Source organism: Garra rufa, chromosome 5 (assembly GCF_049309525.1).
Source record: "Garra rufa chromosome 5, GarRuf1.0, whole genome shotgun sequence".
Taxonomy (NCBI): domain Eukaryota; kingdom Metazoa; phylum Chordata; class Actinopteri; order Cypriniformes; family Cyprinidae; genus Garra; species Garra rufa.
Genome location: NC_133365.1, coordinates 47,210,168 through 47,237,950, shown reverse-complemented (window position 1 = coordinate 47,237,950; position 27,783 = coordinate 47,210,168). Strand labels below are relative to the sequence as shown.

At 41.3% G+C, this 27,783-nt stretch overlaps 1 protein-coding gene across 1 annotated transcript; it reads right to left on the bottom strand.

The window, feature by feature from the left end:
- Positions 1–360: 360 nt before the first annotated feature.
- tet3 (tet methylcytosine dioxygenase 3) lies at positions 361–17,453 on the bottom strand. Its single transcript, XM_073840640.1, has 9 exons — positions 14,537–17,453; positions 13,036–13,126; positions 10,670–10,763; positions 8,519–8,727; positions 7,930–8,080; positions 7,193–7,282; positions 6,827–6,964; positions 5,970–6,318; positions 361–5,736 (listed from the first exon to the last, which is right to left on the bottom strand). The coding sequence occupies exons 1-9, from the start codon at positions 17,424–17,426 to the stop codon at positions 4,028–4,030; spliced, it is 5,721 nt and encodes a 1,906-aa protein (XP_073696741.1). The 5' UTR covers positions 17,427–17,453; the 3' UTR covers positions 361–4,027.
- Positions 17,454–27,783: the final 10,330 nt, after the last annotated feature.

The window sequence follows — 27,783 nt, the reverse complement described above, 5'->3', positions numbered from 1 at the left end:
ATTGTAACTTCTATTTAATATACTCTATGAATTACCCTTACCCAGTCTGCACCTGGCTAAATGTTTTTCTTCAAGTAACAAAATCACGTTTGATGAATTATAACACTTTTACATCGTTACATCCACGTTAATTGAACTCTATTGCCATCGTGTGGGCTTATAGCAAATTACACCTCGTTACTATTCCAAAAAAGAAAAAAAAGAAAAAGTCATTTCACAAAAAGAAGAAAAAGAAAAAAAAATGTAATGTTAGTCTTAAAATAAATGTCTCATGCAAAACATAAATTTGTAGAGTCTTCTGTGAACAAGTCAAGACTGGCAGTCAGTAGGTTCAGTAAATGAATAAACATGGCCACAAACTTTCTTGATATTTTTTTATTTTTTTCTTAGTTTAGAACATAAAACAGTATTGTGGCTCTTACCACATACGCTATGTATTCACATAATACACCATACAGCTACAAGGAGAGAGACCAAACAAAAGATAACACTTTTTACATACTGCATACTCAACATGAAAAATAGAACCAAGAACAATCTTTAACTCATAAAGGAATGTAGCTGCCAGTTTTTCTTTCTTTTTTCCACTTTTAGACATTTTGTCCTTTTGATGTTTAAAACTGGGCATGATTGATATTCTTACCAGTGAGTGCTGATAGAGGGGGCAGAGTAGTGTGTGTATGTGAGAGTGTTGTGTTCGTGTGTATTTGGATGCATTCGTGTGACACCGTGGCCAAAAGGTAGATGTGAGTAAAGAAAAAAAAAGAATGAGTATATTCAATAAAATGACAAAATGTATAAAATATCAGAATGGGTAAAAACGCATCTCTGGGCAGTTCAGGTAGCACCAGAATATTAAATGAACAGTCTATTCACATCAAAAGCATGAGAGTACCTATTCCACCACCTGCCATCATGCTCTTCAAGTACCATTTCAATTATTTAGGGTGATGGCTAAAAAGGGAAACTGGATCAGTTGGAGTGCTTTTTTTTTTTTTTTTTTTTAAATCGTGATCATCAGAAATGTTGCAGAAATCACTACGTAAAAAGATTTAAAAATGATCAGCACCATATATGTTTCCTATCAGAACTAGTTCACATATCAGTTTAAGAGCCCGAAGAACTGTAGCAACAGTGTTTGCCAAGAGTCTTTTCCACAGTGAACTCTAGGGGGTAGCACCATGGTTCAAAAGCCATTCAGGGTGAATAAAACAGAGCAGTCTTGAAACTCAGCTTTTAAAACTTGAGGGGTATGTCTCACATCTCCAAAAAAAAGTGACAATCGAGATAATATAATGTCAGTGCAGAGCTCTGTAAGACTCACCCCACACAATATTTAATAAACAAAAAATAACAAGCGTTACATGAGTTACCTTGAGTTTTGAACTAAAAGCTGTCACATTTCAAACTGCGAGTTTACACCTCGGTTCTAAGGGCAATTTTCATGTAAAAGCGATGTACTTCCGCTTTAAAAATGAAACAAAAATGTGAGTCCTGAATCCTTGCGAACTGTATTAGTCAACATGTTCACATTCGTTTCTTTGTTCTCCATTAGTTTATGGTTTATAGATGTGGATCAGATGCAGGGGAAGGAAGCCGGTGACAATGGTAGTACAGAGGTATTGGTGTAAGTACAGTACTCACGAAAGGAAGGACAGCAGTATCTTGAGTAGACCAACAAAACATCCTGCTTTGTTGGTCTGTTGTTGACGGCTTGACATACAGACAACTGACTAAAAATTCAGGAATCATTCATGATTAGGCCATCATCCCTCACCAGTTAAATAATCTTACCTAAATATTTAACTATTTACATTTCTATCTCTCCCAATAAAATTCCATTAAAACAAAAACTAGGTTTCAAGTTGTCAATAATCCGTTCTTATTTTTTTCCTCATTAAAATCAAGATTAAAAGTGCTTTTATAAAATCCTCTCTTCAATATTTACAATTTCTCTAAAATGAACAAACGAAGAAAAAAAATAAAAATAAAATGACAGCAATCACAATAACAATAATCATCATCATCATTATCATATAATAAATAATAATAAAAAAGTAGGAACGAATGTGGATGTAGGCAGCAAGCCTGCAGTCTGTAGCGCCCATGTGTTTGTAGCATGTTGTGACTGGGACCAGTGTCTGTACAACATGAGGTAAAGAGCTTTAGGACCACTTAATGAGCACCAGGATCTCCTCTGTGAGTGTCAAGCATCTTACAGCCCTGTGTAAACCAGCAGCAGCCCTGCATTGCTCTCTGTATGTAGCTCACAGACAGGCGTTCATATACATTCCGTCCAGCACCACACACACACACACACACACACACACACACACACACACACACACACACACACACACACACACACACACACACACACACACACACACACTCCCATTACGTAATTATACATGCACCCGCTGAGCTGAAACTGTATGCATTGCCAATCAGCACCATGAATTCCAGGTGTAGGTGATCTCTCTGGGCAAAACGAGAGAAGAGGGCTGCTTAGAACGAGAGGGGAGTATGAAAAGACTCATAGTAGCACCAACTCCAAGAAATGTGCTCTGTCCGTTAGGCTGGTGGGTTTAACCAGCAGCGGGTAAGAAAATATCCGACTTTGAATAAAATCATCATCACCAATGGGTAACTACAGATAAATCAGAACTTGGAAGACGTATTCAGTTTACACAGGGGCGGTTGTGTTGGACATCCCATATGTGAAAACAATGACAGGGAACTAAGTCCCCCTCTAGCATTTACCCTGTGTAGATTTGTTTGGGACAGTCTGCTGTCTAAAACCAACCAGATACACTGATGTTACACATCTATAGCTACTCATCTGTAATGGCAATTCATTTTTTTTTAAAGGTATCATTTCTTACCTACTGCAGCTCAAAGTCTCTGCTCTACAGCCAATCTAGGGTGAATCAAGCAGAGATTGCTGAATTTCTAGAATTTTTAGTTTTAGAATTCCCTGTCTGAGCTGAGTCTGGATTATGGAAATCATAAGCTTAAGACCCAAGGAGGGGTTTTCTGCAGCTCTTTAGGGCGGTTTGATTAAGGTGGATTTTTGCTAGCACTATCAGCACCTTAGAGAACTTAGTCACATGGGTAGTGAAGAATGGCCAATGAAACTGCAGGCAAATGAGTCAGCACCAATCAGATGACACGATGGAAGGCTAAGCCAGTTACCATCACTGAACATGACTGACATCTGCTGCTAAAGAGCACCCAGGTCCAGCACCTGCCTCAATATTGTGAGGGCAAAATTAGAGACTTGAAACGAAGCACCATTTGAAGGGATGAGAAACTTTACAGATTTCATTAGAGTGGCACCAAACAGAAAGGCCCAAGCTGGTGTCTGGTCCTCTCTTGGTCACATGTTCAGTGACTAGCGCAATGAGCGGATACTCCTAGAGATGCGACTTGCGATGATGTGAAGGCGCTTCATCGATAGAGGTCGGTGAGGGTGGGAGAGGCGAAAAGCGCAACAAAAAATGCTGATTAGCTTGTTCTCGTGTTCATAATGAACAAGCGAGAATGAAGAAAGTAAGTCCCTCTTAGTCAAGAGGGGGAAAAAAACATAATATTAATAACAATGATGAAAAAACAATAACATTAAAATAAAAAATAGTCATCTTCATAATATAATAACAATACCTGTAATATCAACGTTGACAGTAACAATAGCAATTGTAATAATATTGATAATAGAGCAATAATAATTAGGATCATCAAATTCACTTAAGGAGGGGTAGCTATGGAAATCCCTCCCACGTTGGAGAGAGCAAGAGCACCATAGGCAGCATGTCCATTTGGGGAGTTCCCAAACTGCTGCCAAAATTTGAGGTAAAAGAAAAAAAGTGAAAAAAGTGCCCCTTCCTCTATACTACCTCCCTTCTGGTGGCCTGAGAGAGGCATTAGAGCTAGAAGAGGGGAAGCGAATGGTAAAGGAGTTAGACTCATGATCCTTATCATTTCTATTCCCACTCTCTGGCTCCAGGGGGCAACAGTCTACAAGATTTCACACAAATCGACTGTAAGGACCAGTGAGGTGTGTGGATGGGTAGGGTGAAACTGTGACTATGGTGGTGGTATGCTGTGTGGGCGCCATCCGTGTCATCACACCTTCTCGTCTGTCCTTAGTTTGTCCAGGGGACGGGCTCGCTGATCCAGCCGCCCACTTGCGTTTTTTCCCATAGGCCTTTATCTCTTCCTGCGAGAGACCCAAAAGAGCTGCTTCTTGTTGCCGCTGCCGTGCTCGCTCGGCCAGGAGTTTCATCTTGGATTCCCACAAAGCCAGACCGTGGCAGGGCTGGTTCAGGTTCTTGTGCTGGTAGAAGACCAGGGATATGCGGCTCGGGTGAGAGCGGTCAGGCTTTTTAAGCGGCGTGGTGGCGTGGAGCTCCCGACGGGCACACTCAATCAAGATTGAACCATGAGCAGGGGCCACTGCTACTCCTCCAATGTTGGGATCCAAGAAATTGTGTTCACTGTCTGACCACACATCATCCTCCTCGGGGTCGCGTTCACTCTGGGTCTCTGCCTCACTGTCCCAACATGCCTGACCGTCCGACTTTTGCAGTGCATCGGGAAACAAACGTCCCTCGGGAGCCGGAGATGGCGTGCTGCCTGCTGCTGACCCACCACCAGATTTCCAGGCTTTCTCCTGGAGTCCCAGAGGTGCAGAGCCACAATTCCCACTTGCCTGGGAAAGCATTTTGTCGGGGAAAGCACCAGCAGGACTGCCTTGCCTGATACCACCAGCACCGTAACCCATGGGTCCATAAGGACCCCATGCTTTAGGTTGTGGACTAGGGGCAGGGCTACCCCACTGTCTTGGGGTGGACGGGTGTGGAGAGGGTGCAGGTGACAGACCTGCTTTTAGGGATGGGGACGGAGATGGGGCAGGGGATGCCATTGGAGTGTTAGGGCAGGAATAGGAATTCCATTGTTGCTGCTGTAGATACTGAGGGTGTTCGTGTTGGTGTGGGTGTTGCTGGTGGAGCCTCTGCTTGTCTGGAGTGAAAGGCGAATCAGTTGGACCTGGCCTGATACTTCCATCCCAGCCTTTAGGGACCAGGCTGCCGTTTGGTTTGTGCCCAGGCCAGCCTTCAGGTTTTGGTGTGGTACTGGGAGTGCTAGGGCAGCTCTGAGCTTGCCCATCCGATCTGCCATCGTATAGGGGCATATCCATGGGCTCCTGCTTGATGATGGGCGTAGATGGTGTACGACTAGGTGGAACAGGAGACTGGGAAACCTCAGAAGGGTGTGAGAAACCTTGAATGGATGCATCAGCCATTTGTTGCTGTGGCTGCATGGGACGGCTGGAATAGGCCTGGGCCAGTTTGGCTTGGAGACACTGAACATCTGGCTTCTGGTCAAATGTTGTGGCAGAGGGCTCTCCAGCTTTGGGCCAGGCTCCATTATCATATCCCAAGAGCTCAGGAGGAAAAAGTGCACTGGGAGGGTAGTTGTAATAACCGTAGCGTATTTCTTGGAGGTTGGGGTGAAAGCCATTGATGGGGCTCTGTGCAGGAGGCTGGCTGTTGGTAGGGATGCGACCTCTTGCATAGTTACCAGGGTATGACAACGAACTGTGCATGCTGTGGGGATCAGAGGTTGTCTTGCCGTTCCCTAGTGCTGGGTAGCCATGTATGGCTCCATTGAAGGGCTGGAAGCGGTCGACAGGCTCTTTTTTGATGGTTGGTTTTACCTCCTGTTTTGGAATAGCTAGATAACACACAAACAAAAATGATATAGTAAACAAATATTTTATAGTTATTTTAGAGTGTCAATTTCATTCAAAATCTTTGGGAATGCCAAATTATATTTAAATAATGACACCACAGAGTCCAAAGAGCACATCTCTTAAAATACTCCCACTTCAGCCAACTAAATAGTCCTTTATTTTAAACAAAAACTGGTTTATGTATATAGAGATAAACTGATATTTAACCACTGACCTTTATTGCCTTGCTGAGGGTGGGGTGACTCCATGTGGTGCATCTCCACCTTGACCGTTTTCTCTGGGGTTTCCGAAAGCTGCAATTTCCTGTTCTTCTTGTCAGATGCAGCCTTTTTGGCCTCCAACCGACGCTGCCGGCAGGATTTAGCAGGTTCTGGAAGTTTTCTAACCTGTCGACGGAAGTTAGTGAGCATCTGGATTGCTCCTGTCTGCATTTTGAGACGCTGGTTCTCCTCACTTCCAAATTCATCAGTTGGAGAAATCTTGTAGAGCGGAAGCACATGCAGCTGCTCATCTTCTGGGATTGTGCCCACCCTGCGATTGTCCTCTTTCGTGAGAGTGCACACCTAGAAGTAACAGAATTAGGAAGTGTAAGGCTTAAGTAAATAATTAATTTCATATATGTGACCCTGGACCTCAAAACCAGCCATAAGTAGCACTAGTATATTTGTAGCAATAGCCAACAATTTATTTTATGCCAAAAATCATTAGGATAATAAGTAAAGATCATATTTCATAAAGATATTTTGTAAAATTCCTACTGTGAATATATCAAAACTTATTTTTTATTAGTAATATGCATTGCAAAGAAATTAATTTGGACAACTTTAAAGGTGATTTTCTCAGATTACAGATATTCAAATAGTTGCATCTCAGACAAATATTATCCTATCCTAACAATCATACCTTAATGGAATGCTTATTTATTCAGCTTTCAGATGATGTATATACGTATCGCTTAAAAATAGGTACGATGCAAAAATAGTCATTATAGACAAAAAAAATATATACTGTCTATAATCAAACATCATATATACAAATACATGTACTAATAAATCATAATTAATAACATACCACAGTGCAGCCATTGTGGAGGTTATGCTGGTCTTTGTGAGCATGGGCACAGAAATCCATGCATGCAGTGACTCCTGAAAATGGCCGTCCTTCCTTCAAACCCAACCGACAGTCTGAAGCAATCTTCTCATTTAAACACTTAATAACACAGAAAAAGAAAATAATTATTTTAAGAAACAAGATTAATTCAGTTTCAGTTTATTTCTGTAACACATCCTGATACCATAATTTACTGTATAAAACTACTAGATTACCTGAACCCCCACCAAAGTCCACAGTTACCAGAAAAGCTGATTGGTTTAATGTGCCTGACTGATATAAACTGTGTACCATTCAATGTAGTGTGAAATTTCTAATAAAACAAACCTGGTTACTGTAGGCCTGGGGAGCCAGCCTCTTATACACAGGAGCCACATGTGTGGCCAAGTTTTGGAAGTTATCCCTGAGATTGTCCTCCTGTACAAAACAAAATACAAATGAGTTTACATGGGCTATCATGAACAGTAAAGGGTATGTGTTCACACAGTCAGGGTTTGGGATTAAATAAAAACAATAATTAAAGTCAACTCCGCTTTCCTTTTTTGTCCCAAAAGGCTGACTCACATTGACTAGAGTAAATAGCAAAGATGGTGACTTCCATAAAACTGTCTTATTACCAAAAAGTCTTACAATAAAATATGCGACAAAATGTTATGTAATAAACAAGATGCAGGTTCATCTGCCAGTACATAATTAACTGCATAGTGCAACAGCTTCAAATGCTTTTATTGTAAATTGAGTGTAGCATTTGGCACCCAGACCAGAATACTGATGGGAGCAGCAACTAAATTTAAAACCTTTGGATGGCAACTCATTTCTTGTGAGCAATGAAAATGCAACACATACTGTTTAATCATAATCATTAATAAATGTAGTTGTAAATGTAAATGTAGTAATTATTTCATTCATATTTGAACATATTTAAAACTTAATTTGATTTTTTTTTTAATATATATATAATTTTACAGCCAGCTAGGATTACGTGAAATTACTCTCAGCTATTTTTATTAGGCTTGTAAAAATAAGCACCAAATACATTAACAAACTATTCATGTGAAACTAACCTCTTCGGGGTGCTCTCCATGCAGTCTGAATTTGCGAGGGGTTTTGCTTCGAGCATACTTGCATCCATTGAAGTACATGCTCCAGGAGCAGCCAAAAGAGAAGGACGCTCCACAGGTTTCTGGGTCCTTCCCTTGGCATGCACAGGTTCGACTGCAAAAGGCACCCACCATGAATTTACTTTAATTACAATAGATGGCTTTTTATTATAGAGTCATCAGATACAAGCATCGAGAACTTCATATGTAATCATACATGTTTCGTAATACTTTTGTTTACAGGATCTCCTTTATCAAAGAGTGGAATAAATAGAATTTATATGATGCAAGACCTTTGCAATATTAGCCAATAACGTGACATGCATAAACAATTTGTTTATTTTACTATAACTCTGAAAACAGGTTATAATGTAATTATATATCCAATGAAATTGTCTCTAGGTCAATTTTGGCAGAAAATCATTAAATATTTGACCAATGCATGGATACCCATCAAGTTCAACATTACAGTCATCAACCAAATTAGTCCACCCAAAAATATAAATTCCTGTCACCACTTTCTTTGAAAACATCAGTTGTGTTTAAAACTCACTCATCATTGAGTCCACACCGGCGGCTGGTGGGATTGCCGTGTTTAATGAGGGTCTCTGTTATTTCTTTGTAGAGTTTATCTCCCAGAGCACGGGGCACACCTTCCCAGCAAATGATGACAACAACAATAACAGTATTGGCACAGTGGTGCCCAGGCCGTTGCTTCACAATGCATAACAATTTCTCTTTCTCATTGCCACGACGAATCACCTACGGAGAGAAAGACAGTCAGTAATGATAAAGGCATATGAAAGGTGTAAAGTTGTAGGTGTGCTTACAGCAGCAAAACAGAATTAATCATTCAAAGGGACTATTTTGTCTGCTGCCTTTTGGTATTTTAAGTTAAAAACTAAAAATAGTGCACTCCGACTAGATGTTTTTGAATGCCAGAAGGCGTTAAGAAACATGCCCAGGTGAACCCTATACGAGCCTAATGATACAGGACCTTCTTAAAGGGATAGTTCATCTAAAAATGAAAATTCTGTCATTAATTACTCGCCCTAATGTTGTTCCAACCCCCTAAGACCTTTTTTCATCTTCATATTTTTCTTAATTTGTGAAGCTACAAGAATACTTTTTGTGCGCAACATTTTTTTCCCTTCCGTGTGTCCTTTCATAAGAGAACCACACACGCATGTATAGTGGAGACTTAAACTGAAGAGAAAAAACTGTTGAAAAAAAAGTCATTATTTTTGTTTTCTTTGCACACAAGTATTCTTGTAGCTTAATAAAACTAAGTTTGAATACTGATGTCTCATGGACTATTTTATCAATGTCCTTACTACCTTTCTGGGCCTTGATCCCAGATGGTACTTGTATTGCTGTCTATGCACGGTCAGAAAGCTCTCGGATTCACGAGGGTGAGTAATAATGACAGAATTTTTATTTGTGGGTAAACTATCCTTTTAAAAAAGAAAGAACAGAAAACAAAAATTTACAGATAATTTACTCACCCCCTTGTCATCCAAGATGTTCATGTCTTTCTTTCTTAATTCGATAAGAAATTATGTTTCTTGAGGAAAAAATTTCAGGATTTATTTCAATATAGTGGACTTCAATGGTGCCTCCAGGTTTGAACTTCTAAAATGCAGTTTAAATGTAGAAGGGTCTTATCTAGCGAAACGATCGGTCTATTTCAAAACAAAATGACAATTTATTTTAAAGTACAATTTACTTTTTAACCGTCTTTAAATTGTCTGTGTTATCGGTGAACTAAAAGGTGATAAACTATCACCTTTTAGTTCACCGACAACACCTCTGCTCTGACCAACAGCCACTGAACAAATAATCAGGTCCCAGATGGGTTCGTCACTTTTTGAGGTCCCCCTGAAACATTTCCGTTGTGGTCCGTGCTATTTGCAGCGCGTTCGTGTGTTTGCAGCGCTTTTGTGTGTTTGCAGCGCGTTTCTGAGTTTGGAGCGTGTTTCCGTATTTGTGTTTGCGTTGTGAGGATTCGCAGAGCCTGTGTTGTCAAACTGATGAAGATGTTTTCTTATTTGTTGTCGTTTTTTTCTGTTTGCATGTGTTTTCTTAAGTTGCAGTGCGTTGAGCTCTCTCGGCCACCGTACAATACAGATATGTCGAAAAACTCCTGTCTTGTTTTTTCTTCAATGTCAAAATAGTCCTATATCACTGTTTTACCTTTTTTTTTTGTAAAGGGCATTTAATCTACTTTGTATGTTCACTTTGTAAATACTGGGTCGGTACTGCAGCGATGTAGTTGAGGAAGAAAATGAGATTTTTCAACATACCCTAACTGTATTGACCGTATTAAACCGGGGAAAAAAAAAAGAGTTCACACAGACTTAGACAAGACGAACGGTTGAGGTTAAAAAGTATATAAATTGCCAATTTGTTTCTAAAGCGACCAATCGTTCTGCTAGATAAGACCCTTCTTTCTCATCTGGGATTGTTTAGAGCCATTTAAACTGCATTTTGGAAGTTCAAACCTGGAGGCACCATTGAAGTCCACTATATGGAGATACTTCCTGACTTTTTTTCCTCAAGAAACAATTTCTTATCGACTGAAGAAAGAAACATCTTGGATGAGAAGGGGGTGAGTAAATTATCTGTAAATTTTTGTTTTGTTGCCCAATCATTCAGGTAACGCAATGCTTAGTTGATTTTTGAGACACTTCGTTTGCATACTCACCCACTTAGCGATAGGACATCCCTGAGAGCTCTTTCCTTCTTTCCCTGTGTAAATCACCTTCTCAATACGAATGGCTTCACCCTTCTCCCCATACCTGTCAAAACAAGGGGACAGAAGTTGAGTGACAAACTCAAATTACGATTTGATGACAACATAAAAAAACAGCCCACCTCAATGTTAATAAAGACACATTTTAAGTCCCTTGATACTTAATACAGCTTTGGGTGCATGTATGTAGCAATCAAATCAAGATGGTGTGTGTCATATATTGAAGTAGTTGGTAATACTGAGTCCTTGTGTTTACACACAAGTGTATATGATGGCTCATGTTCTCAGTCAACAACTGCTTGACTCCTTAAATTAAACACCACGTGCACGAGCCTGGGCAGCATGTGCTAAGTATAAATACTGTTCAGATATAACTACACAGTCTGCAGGAGAAGCTCCAAAGATCCACAGGGGTGGGATTTGAGGTCAAAGGCCACAAAAGGGTCAGGCTTAGGCTTAAGGAGGCTATAGTCACTGTCTGACAGACAAACAAAGGGGAGGTTCTTCCTCTACCCACCAGCTCCCCCTTTATCTCAGAAGAGATGACTCGGGCTATAGAAATACAGCCACTGTGCCCTCAATCAGCTCTTAAATAAAGCAATAAGAGTAGACAAGTGTACCAAAGGTCAGCTTACAGGGGAAAAGGGGGTCAACACCCTGTGGAGCTTTTCATATTTATCTACACTTCTCAATGATCACAGGATCATTGAAATTTGAGTAAATAAATTTTTAGACCTATATGTCAATTATTTTCATATATATTCAATAAACTTGATTTAAAGTATATGCATTTTTAAAGGAAAAGTTTACCCAAAAATGAAAATTCATTAATCATTAATTCATTAATTGCTCACTCTTATGTCGTTCCAAATCTGTATGACCTTCGTTCATCTTCAGAACACAAATTAAGATATTTTTGATGAAATCCCAGAGCTTTCTGACCTTGCATAGACAGCAACGCAACTGACATGTTCAAGGCCCAGAAAAGTAGTAAGGACATTGTTAAAATAGTCCATGTGACATCAGTGGTTCAACCGTAATGTTATGAAGCTACAAGAATACTTTTTGTGTGCAAAGTAAACAAAAATAACAACTTTACTCATAAATTTATTCTTTTCTGTGTCAGTCATTGACGCGCATTGACGAGAGTGTTTTCTTTGCATAAAAAAAGTAAAAATTACGGCTGAACCACTGATGTCATGTGGACTATTTAACCAATGTCATTTCTACCTTTCTAGGCCTTTAACATCGTAATTACATTGCTGTCTATACAGGGTCAGAAAGCTCTCGAATTTCATCAAAAATATCTTCATTTGTGTTCTGAAGATGAAAGAAGTTCTTAGGGGTTTGGAACAAAATGTAAGGAGGGTGAGTAATTAATGACAGAATTTTAATTTTTGGTTAAACTATCCCTTTAACTAATACACTCTGAATGACAACACTGCTGTAAAGGAATTCTGGCTTCCTTTTGCCATGTGCATCTAAATGTAAAACCTACAGGATGTATATAAACCACCCTTTTCATCACTTCACCTCCTATTTCTTTAATTTCCTCTAAATTCTTTCTCTCTTCCCCTGCTATTCATTGTCTGTCTGTCTCCCTGTCTCTCCCCTGTATGGATCTGCTGATGCCGATATTTCCTGTTACTCCTGTTGGATTCTGGGTCAGGAATTCCCTGGGGACAAGATCATAGAGAAGGAAGGTGGGAGGAGGGGGTGAAGGGAGAGCAAATGGCAGAAAAGAGAGATGCTTATCCTCAGCTGGTTAAGAATCTGTTGCCAGGATCCAACTGCCAGAGCTTCCAAACAACTCTCGCAGAACAATGACAGGGTCGCTAGGGAACTCTTAAAGCAAATGATGTGCGGTCAGTAGTATTCCTTTGTGGTTTCTGAAGCTTAATACTTTCAAACAGTAGGAAAATATAGTTGAATCTATAAATGGATTTTCACTTGAGTTTGTCTGATTGTTGCTCATTGTAACTTTTTTGGTAACGTTACTAAGAAAGAACAAGACAGAAAAGCTAATTGCCAAAGGAAAAACAAGCTGACTGACCTTTAAATCCTTCAAAACAGTTTCTCCAGCTAATTATACCATTCTAATAATAGATCAAGAAAGAATCCAAACACAGATACACACGTGATTATCCTGCTTGGTTCAATGAAAACCAGATTTCAAAGTAGGATCCCACATGGCCCTTACATGTCCTGCAGGTTGTGTTTGCAAATAAACATCTCTACATTAAGAGCTGTAAAGAAGGTGACATTATGGAATGCTATCTGAACCAATAATACTTCGGACAGTGACAGGTGCCTCTCACCTCTCTTCCATTATTTGTCTGACTGAAGCAATGTCTCGCCCAGATCCCAAATGATTGTAATATGGACCCTCATCCTTTTCTAGGACTTGATCTAGGGGAGACAGAGAGTGAAAGAGAATGCCGGTTAAAGCACAGACACGCTATTATACAATAATGACTAATAATCCAAATGATATTAACAGTTTAGACTGCTAATGTGTAATGCCATTAAAACGGCAGTATGAGTCAGTCATGTGTGGGTGAGCGAGAGAGAGAAAGGGACAGAGAGCTTGTCTGGGAAAGAGGCAATCTAAGGTCACATTCCACTCAGGGTGTATGAAGGGATAAAGGCGTGGCTAAAGTCAGGAAATGATTTGTGGGAACGTCCTACGTAAGTCTTACAAAAAAAAAGTGTTTGTGAGAAGAAAAACATCTAGTGGCTGCGTACTACCTGCTTACTCAGCAGGGTAAAATATCAACAATAGATGTAAGAATAGCTAACAGCATGGGAAAATCAAGTGCTTAACACGGAGAAGCACGAAGTAAGAAAAAACATTGTCTACATTAATTCTAACAAGACTATATCTACTGAAGGTACTACATATGGGGCAGGTCTGAGTGTGTTTGTAAGATCAAATTACACTGGGTGTTCCCTGTGGTGTTGACAGAGTGCTATAAGGATTCACTATGGAAACCTCCCTTCTATTGTCCTTTGCTCTTAGTAACAGTCAAGCTTCAACAAGTGTTCAGGCAGAGTTCACTATCCTTGAATGCACACTGTTTTTCTTACTTGCCAAAAAATATATCACACGCATAATACAAATTTCACACACTTTACCAAAACCTATGAAATGACACAATAAGAGATATGGGGCCCTAGCTGAGAGGTTGCAGTCCATCTCTTCTCACCCTGTCCTCCCTATTCCCTCCCTTCTTTGATGTCTGGCCACAGTATATCATATGATATATGAGCAGGCTCTCTTCATTGTGACTGCCTCGTTTGCAGAAGCTAGCTGTACTCACTGTACCATCAGCCTGAACATAGACAGAAGGCGGTGCACTGCACTGGCCCAGAGAATTACAATGGGCTCCTTTCTTCAAATATATTGTTCCTCTGCAACAGACTGCAATGCAATGCATGGGCCCCTGATAGAGCATGCATTCTCAGACATGGCCCAACACTACCCTGAGAAATGTGCTGATGCAGAAACATTTGGGGCTTTTGAAGGAAATTCTGATGATCAGCTTAGTTTATATCATAGTTTAATGGAATATTTTAAGATATGCTAAAAGCTACATCAAACATAAACAGAGGTGAAAATGTCACAGTTTAAAAAGTTGAAAAAATAGAGGGTTAGGTTGAGTTAGCTAAGCGGGTCTCCTTCTCATGTGATGGGATGTGGGGTGGTGTGATGTGATGTGCTATACTGTCACCAAATTTTTAAACGTCATGTTTGAGAATATAAGTGACCTTGCAAAAATTGCTCCAACATATTTTGCTGGATTGAATCCTCTCACTTACCAATGCAGTCACAGGTGGGAAAGTCAGGTTGAGCATCTTTTCCGGGTGTATCCAGCAGGTTCTTGGTGGGAGTGTCCAGGTAACGCAATGGTGACTCAAGAAAACCTTTAAGTGAAGGGGAGGAGGGAAAGATATCCTTGGTGGGAGTACTCAAATCGTCCATCTCTCTGTCTTCAGACAAACATGCAGTTGTGGAGAGCACTGTCACGCCACCAGATGACTCAATCTTTACACGTTTAGCTGGAGGGGAGAAAGGTGTGATGAAGGGGTGCTGTCGCTCCAGAAATGCATCTTGAGCTACAGACAGGGGCAGCCCAGAAGGTTTCACGTCCACCTCACATTCCTCACTTTCCTGTTTGATAGTACAGAGCTCCTCAGATGGCAATGGTGTTTTTTCGTTCAGTCTTTCAGCTATGTCTTTTTGACCTTCATGCATGGGCTCAGAATCATTTGTGGGAAAAGGAGGGCAGTTATTTGGCTGCTTTGGGGATGGTGACTCGGTTCTGGTTTGTCCTGAGTTTGGTTGTGACTCGGTCACCACTGGCTGAGCAGGGTCATTCTCTGGGGTCTCTGCTGCAGAAGCTGAGGGAATGGTGTCCCCAAACTCCTCCTCGAACTGGCGAATCAGCTCTTCGAATTTTGGATCTAGGTTACTGAGGCCAGCCAGAGAAGGAGTCTGCTGTGTTGTAGAGGTTTGAGGTGTGGTACTGGTTGTTGGGATGCTATCATTTGGCCCAGCAGGGGCTGGGCAAGCTATCACCTTCTGGGTGGATGGTGTTAGGACTGACACAGGGGTAAAAGAAGAAAGTGTGTTTTCAGAGATAGGTGCACTACTGCCATTTAAAATGGATTCCTGAGATTGAGCTGGAGCTGGGTGGATCCCAGCCACCTGAGAGGGGGGAAGCCCAGCTTCCATGCCTGGTAGAGATGGAATAAGCTGAGATAGGGATGGTGCACATCCTGGGGAGATGAGGGGAGGTTTCGATATTGTAATCTGGTTCTGTGGGAGGAAAGATGGTTGGGAAGCTTTCTGTTTATGTTTCTTGATAACAATCTGTTTAGGTTTTGGAAGAGGTGTGCCCAGTGGACCAAAAAGCCCACCCACTGGCTGCTTGAGAAGAGGAGAACTCTGAGCGCTCTTTTTCTTTTTGGGTTCCTTGTGCTCCTGTTTGATGGTTACAGGACCCTCCGGAATAGGCTGTGGCCACCACTTACGAAGGTTTTGACAAGCCATGGGGGCTAACGGATTGAAGGCGGGGGGATTAGAGAAGAGGTTACGTTTATGATGAAGGTGCTGCTGTAGTGCTGCCTGAGTTGAGTGCCTAATGGTGGGGGAAAACTGCTGACCCTGGAACTGCTGCTGGCCATTTACCATCCCCTCCTGGCCCATGACTACACACCCTGAGCCCAGGTACTCCTTCGTGTCCATCTCCTGCTTGATGTGAGGCATCCCAGGAAGGCTTCCCTTGCGACCATCCTGCAAGCTGGGGTGAGGGAGTGGGAACTTAAAGGCTGAGTTGGTGTACTTTCCACCGGTGTCTCCGAGGAGTTGCTTTAGCTCGGACACTGGGTCACTGCTGCCTTGGGATGGGTTTATAAAACGAGGCTGGGAATCTGTGTTCACCATCATCCATGGGTTTCGAGGGGAGTTCTTCTCACAGCTTCCAGCTGCGCCCTGGTTCCACTGCTGAGGTCGGGAATTAGGGGTTGATGGGTGTACGCTTGCAAATGGGGACTTGGAGGATGGGTATGCAGAAGCATAGTGAGATGGGCTAGACAAAATGTTAGGTGCAGGGGCCTCACCCTGTGACTGAGGTCTCTGTTGATCCCATGATAGCTCCTGTTGAGGATAATGTCCTGGAGGGATGGACTGTGGCATAGCAGAGGAGGCAGAAGAGGTCAAAAGAGGACCAGGTGATGAAGAGACCACTTGTGACATACTCTGTGGGTAGGAGGTTGCCAGATGCTGATGGTGATTTGCAGGTGAAGATTCACCTGGAGGAACAACAGTTTGTGGGTCAGTGGCAGACAACTGGGTCAGAGCCTCAATTGCAATTGCTGTTTGCAAGCTAACATTTCTTTCCTTGGCTATTGACAGGACACTAGGGGAGCAGGGGATGGGTGCTGGTGGGCCAAAGGGTCTAGGGGCAGAAGGCTGGTTAACATGGGGATGTGGATTTGGGTCTTGCACACATGAGGGGTTACCTCCACATTGTTGAGGTTGGGATTGGGCATGACGATGCTGTGCATGTGGTTGTGGAGGAGCACCCGAAATCTTACAGGAACCTTTATCCTGGCAGTTAGCCACCATTTTGATTTGCTTCTCCAGCCACTCCAGGTAGTCAGGGCAGTCTGGGCCATCACAATCACAGTTAGGTGGCTTGTGGCCATGACGGGCCTTGCTCAGTGCTGCCTGAAGAGTGTTCAGATCTTCAGGGGGGTACAGCTCACCATCCACACCTTTCTGTCTGGCCTCCTCACCTCCATTGGACATTTCCTGATTGAACCTTTCGTACAGCTGAGCTGTAGGAGTCTGAGAAGGTTGATGGTTGGTGTAAGGTGGCAGTGAGCCAACAGTAGCAGAAAAGGCCACCAGGGTTCGCGCATCCTCCATATCCACATCATTCACTGGTGTACTGGCATTTTGGCCACTCCAAGCAACCTGTTGAGATTCAGAATTTGACTTCCCAGCATGCTCAGGGACCCAACCCGGTGTCTGGGAAATACATCCAGCTCCCTCGTGGTAGTTGTGCTGGTGTTGCTCCCTGGCCACGCCTCTGATTTCTTCATCACAAATATTTTCTTCATTTCCTGTATGTTTGTTAAGCCCATTAGACAGCTCCTGATTTAACACGCCTTCATCCAGGCGGTCATGGGACCCAATTTCCATCTGGCCTCTTCCTCTGGGGCCATCCACTGAACCCACCACAGAAACAGTCTGTGGAAGAGCAAAAACACAAGTTAGTTGACAATGTTTCAGCAAACTGACAGTTTACATATATGTTTTCTGTTCACAATATTACATCATACAATAATATAAGGCAAATACTACTGTCTTATATTAACTGCAGACTAATTCAAACAAAGATCATTTGTTCTGAAATTGTAACAATCATTGACCTCTTAACTCAGGGGTGGGGAACCTTGATCCTCGAGGGCCGGTGTCCCTGCAGAGTTTTGCTCCAACCCTGAAAAAAAAGATACCAACCTGTATCCTGAAGACCTTGATTAGCTTGTTCAGGTGTGTTTGATTAGGGTTGGAGCTAAACTATGCAGGGACACCGGCCCTCGAGGATCAAGGTTCCCCACCCCTGTCTTAACTAAACAACACACTCTGACCTGTTGGACTGATTCATCTTGGCATTCTCTGTAAGGTTGCTGTCTGATTTGAGAAAACACTACATAATACTTTGTTCCATGGTGATCCCTTGGTCTTCTTATGTTCTTCTTCTGCCCCCTCACTGTCTTTCCTCTCTGCTCTCAAGAAAACACATTCCGCAAAGACAGCATAAAATGGCCATTGGTTATTGCGGTGTTGTCTATTGTCTACGTGAAATTATGGCATTAGGCATATGCCCAACTTATGTACAGACTCTAGGTATATTCAAACTAAAACAACCTGAGCCTACCTGTTTATTTTTCATGGACACAATGGAGACAAAACAGGACTGCATCAAGTTCAACTGTCTCATGCAAATACAAACCTATATTTACAATTATAATACAACTCGTAATGCCCAAGTGAACGTACTGACAATCTCTTCCTACTTCCTGGTTTCCAAATATCCTGGTCTCTGAACTCTCTATTGTGTTTTTTTTTCCTTTAAAGGGTTAAATAAATGTTGTGTAAACAGTGAACTGGTTCCAGATAAGTGTGAAAGAGCAATATCTACATGCAACAATATCTTCCTGGCCCTTTTAAGTTGTAATGAATCTCTAAAAGAGACCATATGTGACCCTGGACCACAAAACCATTTGTAAGTGGCATGGGTATATTTGTAGCAATAACCAACAATATACATTATATGGGTCAAAATTTCTCATTAGGATATTAAGTAAAGATCATGTTCCATGAAGATATTTTGTCATTTTCCAACCGTAAATATATCAAAACGTAATTTTTGAATAGTAATATGCATCGCTAAGAACTTCATTTGGACAACTTTAAAGGCAATTCCCTTAGATTCCAGATTTTCAAATAGTTGTATCTCTGCTAAATGTTGTCCTATCCTAACAAACCATACATCAATGGAAAGTTTATTTAGTCATCTTTCATATTTCAAGATGATTTCCAAGGGTCACATATTATCACAAATTGTTGTGAATGTTGAATTGAACTGAAGTGAATGTTTGTGTCTATAATGCCTTCAATGCTCTTGTATTTGAAGAAGTGGATGGAATAAAAACCTGTTTGCTGCACAGATGAAAAATACAGAGGGCTTTGTCTATGATGATAGCATGTAATAGAAAAGAGGACCTTGTGGTTTTATCACGTTAGCTAAATGACATGAATCACCCATTTAAAACTAACATGCCACTGTCTATTCAGAGATCCTCAGCAGTAATTCTGTGTGTTTAAATAGCATATAATAACGTTTTTGCATAAAATTGAACTAACTAAACTCTGTAACTAAATGTCCAAATCCTCCTATTGTACCTTCACTGTGACAGCTCTTTTGATAAGTTATACTGATGGACAAGTTGTTCAGACACTTTGAATTCACCTTCTGTGATGGTGTCTGGTCAGACCCCCATGGGGCTGTGTGCCAGCCACTGAGCAGACTGTTTGTGTGTGTGCAAGTGTGTGTTTCAGAAACATGTGTCAGACGAGGAGCATGAGCTAGTGCCCCACTTACCAACACTGGTCACACTCCAACTCTTCAAAAAAGCTAAACCACACAATAGTTACAACAGGCTCTTTTTCCTCTTTTCAGTGATGCAACGAGCACCCACGTGCACGCCGTCACGCAGAAAAGTTTCACAATATAGTCAGTGCCACCGCAGACTGCAGTTACACGCAATAGATAGTTTGTATCTCAAACATCAGAGTTGATTTATTACATTCACCCTGCAAGATGTGTATCAGATCCTTTGGATCACTGACACACATATATATGCCTTACACCTGCAAACACACACCTGTCTGACAGCGGCAAGCACGTGCTTAGGCAATTATCTGAGGCGTGCCAGGACTTTGAGCGCTGCCAAAACTCTCTCCCTCTTCTTTCAGTCACAAAGCTACTACTACTACCACCAAAACATTAACACGCCCAACCAGAAGAGACTGTAAAACCGGTTTTACACAGAAGTATGAGGTGCCCTTTAAACTTAGACCATATGCTGCTTATACAATGTCTCAGAATTTACACATAATTAAAGAGGTAGGCAGCACAAAGCCAAAAAAGGGGAGACTGCAGATGAGGTTTAAAGCCTAGTAGTAGACAGCTGAACATGGTAAGACACACAACACCACACAACCCCCCCCCCTCCCGTAGCTGCCCCCCCCCCCCCCCCCCAATACCCCTGTGTCTATCACCATCAAAATACAAAGCTCAAGCACACACAGAGAGAAACGAACAGATTGGCGTCTACTCACAGTGGTCTAGCTGTCCCAATAACGTTGCTGGAGAGACAAAGGTGGGAAGCGTGGACAAGAAAGTGCATGGAATACGGCTTTCGCGACAGTGCCAAATAAAAAAAAAAAGAAGCCAGCCGGTGGAAATCCACTACGGGTTCCTTTATTTCCTCTTTCAGTCTTTCTTTCTTTCTCTCCCTCTCTTCTCAGTCAGCCAGGCAGTGCGGCACACGGACGCACACACACTCACACACGCACTCTGTCATACACACCTCCCCCATGCACACACACTTGCTCTGATTCTCTTCCTATCGCCACTGTCGTTTCTCTCTTTCTCCCTCTCTCATTATGTCTCTCTGCTCCTCCCTTCCCTTTTTCTATATTCTCCTTTTTCTTTCTGCTTTTCGCATTTGCCGTCTGCTTTGCCTTACAGCCCCCCCCCTCTCTCTCTCTCTCTCTTTCTATCTCTCTCTCGTTCGTTCGCTCACTCCCTCCCCCCCTCTCGATTTCTCCCTCCCTTCGTTTTCCTCCTCCCCCTCCTCTTTTCTGTGTGTGCAGAGTGAGAGAGGCCATTATCTGAGCCACACTGGGCACGTACGATGGAATGGTGGAGCGTGCAGGAAATACAGCCGCTGCAAAGCATAGAGAGAGAGCGTAAGTGGCAGACTGGCTGGCTACTGTGCTAAATAAAGGACTGTATGAACACAGATCTAAGGTTTAGGTGATAGCAGAGATGCATACAAAACCTAAATGAACAGCTATTTGTTATTGTAGAGGTGTTTCGGTGTCGTTTTTGTTGTTTGGTCTGGGCTATGAATTCTGAGAGGCTCCATAAGATGGAGGCTGCAGTAGTTAAATGCAGACGTCTACTCAAACACTAAATGGCAGCTGCTGTGTGATGATGACTAAGAATAACACCAAAAAAACAAACAAGGGAAGGGAAATTGCTAGCTCCGGTATATTCATTGCTGTCATTATAGCGCTGTCCGCGATGGTTCGCAGTTTATTTGAACCCGCTTTACCTGATTTCTAACAGAGGATAGCTGGCAGAAGATGCTCACAGACTTAACAAGTGCTGCAGCCTAACCAAATCGTGAAAGATTGTATGTGTAAAAATGGCAGCATATACATGGTTGCGCTTATAGAGACCACAGATATAAGAGTAAAGCAGCAGCAGAAACTCTCAAACACAGGATGTGAGGAGGAAAGCACAGCGACTGTCAGAAGCAACCACAAGTACAGCGAGGTTAACAGGAACCGCAGAGACATAGGAAGCTCGAAGTTTTGAGGGAAAAAACAACAAACAAGACATAACACACATGCGTTTATGTTGAATTTTGTTGCTGGTTATCAAGTTTGAATTTGTCGATGGTGTTTGTTCTATTCGAAAGCCGCCGAGGTGCTTTTGCATGCAGCGATACAGAAGAGGTGAGGTTCACGTGAGAGAGTCCAGGGTAGGGAAGAGCAAAACATAAGAGACCACGATGGTAAGTAAGTGTTCGGTGTGAAGGACGAATTTGCTATCGGTCTCACGTGTTCTTCTTCCTTTTTCTAAAACACTCTTGCGCTTTCTTTCCTGCCTAAACACTTTGTTTCATGCAAACCCATCTGAAGCTTCTCAGCTGGGTCTCTCACGCTCGCTCTTTTGCTGGCATCGTTTCTATCTCTACCTCTCCCTTTTCCCATTTTTGTACTTGCTCTGTTCAGTAGGAGAGAAAAACATGGCAACCGTCCCCTTGGTAGAATCGCTTTTGCATTATGAAGAACGGAGACCGCATAACGCGCAATTTGTATTAACCCGCATAACCTCTTGCCATGTTCGCGACTCTCTCGTCTTGTCGTCTTTCCTTCTGATCAGTGTCTTTCTCTCCCGCTCGCTCTCGCTGTTGAGTCCTGCCAGTTGGATCGCCACTGTCAACAGAGTGAGGCGAGGCAACCCCACGGACAAACACACACAGACCCAAAGCCCGAGCAGAGAGGTAAAGTGCACTGTCACCGGCGGAGGAGAAGCGAGTGAATGAGAGAGAAGGAGAACGGAGAGTGGGAACCGTTATGACGTCGCTGTTGCGTCACCGCAATCATTCAACGCTCTCGGTCGGTGATAGAGGGCTGGTCAGATGTGTCATAACACATAATGTAGATGTGCCTCCCCCTACACACATAAGCGCTCTCATTCACATTTGCCCATCTGAGCGTACTCCCTTGCTCCTTTCAACATGACGCTGCAGTTTTTGTGCCCTGTAGTTACCTCACCCTTCCTGTTGCAAGTTACGGCGCATCAATGCCGAGAGGAGCGAAACTAGAGCGCTAACAAAATATGCAGCAATGCGGAGCTGACATAATACCGATTACATAGCAACATTACTACCGGCGTTCTTTTGTTATGGCACTGGGAGTCTTTGGACTTTTTTAATCGGGTGAACGATTTATGACACTACTTGTTAATACTGACGAACAATGTACATTTAACACCACGTGCCTTGAGACGCATAAATCAAGTGACAAGACACATTTAAAGGGACAGTTCATACAAAAGTGAAAATTCTTCACTTTCTTTCTTCTGTGAAACAGAATTGGACTTTCTTTGTTTGAAAAAAAAAAACAGTTGAAATATGAACATTCATACAGGTTTAGAACGACATGAGTAAAAAATGACAGAATTTTAGGGTAAACTATCCCTTTCTAGCTGGTTGCTAATATCGAAAGACAAAATGATACATACCTGGGCCATATAATCAGCTCTACCAAACCATACAGGAAAATCTTGATTCTTCACAAGTATGTACAAGGGACCTTTGCTCATGCATTACAGTAAATGCCTGTGATGTCTTGTGTCTTTTAAAATGTGATAAATCTTAACCAAGCGAGCCACAGTGTCACAAGACAGCTGATCATCGATCTAAACAAGCGACACAGGGGATGTGAAACTCTACAGGTCTCAGAAAGACCACGGTAATACACGGAAAGATCTGGCATTTTAGAGAGACCAAAAGGTCGCTGCTACATGCTCTTTCTATAATGTTATTACTCATCAGATATGTCTCGTCTGAATCTTGAACCAACCTTAAAATACTGGACGTGCAAGGTCACACTTAAGATATGAGAGTCGTTGACTTACTACCGCCAGACAGGAACTGAAATTGAAATTTGCTAGGCAGATGCTTTTAAACAAAACAACTTGCTGTGGCAGATCCCTTGTAACAACTATTGGCAGACATTGTCTTTAAAGGGATAGTTCACTCAAATTACTATTGCTATCATCAATTACTTACACTCGTTCCAAACCCGCAAGACCTTTGTTCCTCTTCGGAAGACAAAATAAGTCCTAAGTAGCATGGGTATATTGGTAAAAATATCTAAAAATGCACTCTATGGGTCAAAATTAGTATTCTTTTATGCCAAAAATCATTGGGATATTAAGTAAAGATCATGTTCCATGAAGATATTTTGTGAATTTACTACCGTAAATATATCAAAACTTATTTTTGATTAGTAATATGCATTTTTCCACCCTCAGATACCAGATTTATACAGTCTTGAGCAAATATTGTTTTATTCTAACAAAACATATCAATGGAAAGCTTATTTATTCAGCTTTTTAGATGTTTGTCAAAAAAATTACCCTTATGAGTGGTTTTGTGGTCCTGGGTCAGATTTGTGATGAAATCCGAGAGCTTCTGACCCTGCAACAGCAACAATACTACCACGTTCACTGGTTCAACCTTAATTTTAAGAAGCTACGAGAATGCACTGTTAATGCTCTTGTGAACGTGTGGCGAAGACTTACATGGAAGAGAAGTAATTGTTAAATAAAGTTATTTTTATATTCTTCGCATAACAAAAGTATTCTAATAGCTTCATAAAATTATGGTTGAACCACTGATGTCACATGGACTATTTTAACAATGTCATTACTACCTTTTTAGGCCTTGAATGTGGTAGTACCATTGCCGCTATGCAGGGTCTGAAATCTGATTTCATCAAAAATATCTTAATTTTAAAAATGTTTAAAATGTTTCTTAATGTTTAAAAGATAAACAAAGGTCTTACGGGTTTGTAACAACGTAAGAGTGAGTAATTAATGACAGAATTCACATTTTTGGGTGAACTATCCCTTTAAGGGCACAACATTAATTGTGTATGACTGGGACTAGTGATGTATTGATTCATTGGCCAGGCTGATTTTGAGAAAACTGACCAGTAACATTCACATTCGATTTAAAAGTTCACTTTCAGATGACTTTAAGATGTCATGTAATTGCTTTACTTCAACAGATATTGTACCAGGATGATTTTGCAAACGAACAAACCAAGCTTCGTCCAGTATGTGTACACATTAATTGGATTACATTTAGCAGAAGTGACATCACTCTTCAAATATTCAATTACTCATGCATAGTAAGACTCTAGCTTGGCTATGCAAACACACTGTTGTTTAGATGTCACTATTGCCAACAGTTGCTGAAAAACCTGAATGAGTCAAAACTAAAAGCGATCTTCAGGTGCACGTCCCTATCGAGTCAGCGGGTCTTGATTTCCATTGTCATGTCTCAGGAAAACAGCACAAATAATTAACCAATGATTTCCTGACAAGCAATATCTAAACAATACTCATGTTTGACTAAGAAGTCTCAGTTTTGCACTGCTCATTCTCAGATTTGACAACACCGTAGTGATCACGGCATTTGATGATGTGTTTTGACTCATCTGTTGCTCACAATCACAAAAAGAGAGACAGAGAGAGAAAAAAACCCCACCCACACAAAACCACCTACAGAAAAAAAGAAACACACTCAGGAAACACGCGAATGCATGAACACGCAAACCAATTCAATCATTTCTGTGAAATAACTTCTGGAACATGTGAAGTTCAATATATTTAAATATACAATTTATACAATATACAGAGTACTGCATTATAGTAATTCATATGTGTAACCCTGGACCACAAATCCAGTTATAAGGGTCAATTTATTCAAACTGATACATCTGAAAGCTAAATAAAAAAGCTTTCCATTGATGTATAGTTTGTTAGGATAGGACAACTATTTGAAAATCTGTAATTTGACAGTGCAAAAAAATTAAAATATTGAGAAAATCGCCTTTAAAAATGGCCGAATGAAGTTCTTAGCAATGCATATGTGACCCTGGACCACAAAACCAGTCATAAGGGTCAACTGTTTTGAAATTGAGATTTATACATCATCTGAAAGCTTGCCATTGATGGTTTGTTAGGATAGGAATATATTTGACCGAGATATATTTGGCAACAATTTGAAAATCTAGAATCTGAGGGTACAAAAAAAAATCATCTTTAAAGTTGTCCAAATGTAGTTCTTAGCAATGCATATTACTGATCAAAATAAGTTTTGATATATTTATAGTAAATCTACAAAATATCTTCATGGAACATGATCTTTACTTAACATTCTAATGATTTTTGGCATAAAAGAAAAAAACGATAATTTTGACCCATACAATGTATTGTTGGCTATTGTTACAAACATTCCCGTGCTACTTATGACTGGTTTGTGGTCCAGAGTCAAATATTACTAATCAAAAATTAGTTTTTGATATATTTACAAAATATCTTCATGGAACATAACCCTACCTAATATCCTAATGTTTTTTGGCATAAAAGAAATAAAAAATGCATAAAAGGCATAAAAATCGATCATTTTGACCTATACAGTTGGCTATTGTTATAAACATACCCATGCTACTTAAGACTGATTTTGTAGTCCAGGGTCACATATATCCATAGGGAACAAACAATAGATTAAAATACAGATACTATTTTGATCTTTTTTGCCCTGCAAAACCTTAAAGAAATTCTCAGCATTGACACAAATTAAACCAAGCTAAAACACAGCTGTACTACAAGTCCAACCCTCCCTTTCATTCTCTGTATTTGTTTACTAAACCTCTCCCCTCAGTCCAGATCCGAAACACTTTCACATGCACAAATAAAACATGCGTGCACTAAACTAGGGGCCCAAGTAGAGGCTAAACCACAGAAGAGTTTTAAACCTGCTTTCTAAGAAACGTACACGACTGCGTGCGAGGGCACACGCACACACTCAAACGCACATGGAGAGCTTGCACGCGTACACACCGATGCAAATAAGCAGAGGGTCACTGAGTGCATTGGGTCTGGGGCAGATCATGAATGGCACAGACAGTCATTGAGACTATCAAGACATCCACTTCTGTTTCTCTCGACTTACCTTTTCATTTTTCCCCATCTTCTCTGTAATTCCCATGCCTTTATTTTTGTAATTCCCTTTTCTCTAGTTCTATCTACTGTTCTCTGACCCCCCCCCCACCCCCACCTTCCGCCCTCTCTCCCAACCTCGTCCTCTTTTTTTGTGCGTGCACCTTATTTTTGGGGTCCACTGACCTGATGCTTCTTTCTTTAGGGCAAGGCGGGTGGGTTTGTGAGGTGTTAGATGTCGAATGTGTGCATGTCATAATTCGTCCTGCCTGACACATGGCACATGCAAGTCAGCACGCACAGCTCAGCTGAGAGACCCCTCCTCATTTTACCCCGCAAATACTCACAAAGGGAAAGGGAGAGACAGACAGAGCGAAAGAGGGAGAGAGAGAGAAAGTGAGGGGGAACGCAAGGCAGAAAAGACATAAGGAAAGAGGGGGAAGGGAAGGGAGGAGCGACCCTCATCACTCAATAAGATGGTGGGAAAGGAGGAGGTATGAGACGGAGGAATAACACAGCCTAAAGAGTGGTCTTTGTGCAAGAAGTTTAGGAGGAGAAGGAAAAAAACTGAGGTGAAATTTGATGAGGGGGATACAAGAGAGAGAAAAGCAGAAAATAGCCGACTGGAAAAGAGACGAAGGCTTGAAAGAGAAGAAGGGCAGAGAGATTTGAAAGACAATCGTGTTGAAGGAGATGGATGGACATAGTGCAGATCTCTTTCAAAATGGGAAGAAATCTGATCCATAACCTACTTTAGGTTGGCTATATACTATCATGTGGCTGACAGTAATCCTTAAAATAAAAAAAGATGTACAAACCTCAAAACTTGGTCAAAAAATCTGCTACTAATAACCCCAAAACCCTATTCTGTTTAACTTCTATGACAAAAGAAGCACTAAGGGAGAGATAGAATACTATCTCTCCAGTCCTGCACAGTGGCTGGTTGCCAGCCTTGTTTCTCTCAGGAGTAAGGCTAAGATTAGCTCCCCATATGTTCAAGTCAGGCGTAGCTGCTCTTAAAGGGCCAGGGACTCTTTGAAAATGGTACAAAGTACACTGCAGCACTGCATGCACTGTTTTGTCTCAGCTTCTCTTTCACATACAGTTGCAATGATCACAAACGCCTTCAAGCTATCAGCCAGTCTCCCTTTCATGCATGCACGGTCAAATTTAGATGAAAATGTATGTGCACTACCATTTAAAAGTTTAGGGTCAGTAAGATTTTTTAAAGGAAAATAATACACTATGTAGACTTTCACATAATTTTTCAAAGAATCCTGGAAAAATGCATCACAGTTTCCAAAATTATTAAACAGCACAAGTGTTCTGAACACTGACAATAATAAATGTTTCTTGAGCAGCAAATTAGTTTATTAGAATGATTTCTGAAGGATCATGCGACACTGAAGTAATGATGCTGAAAATTCATCTTGGCCTTCACATAAATAATGACATTTT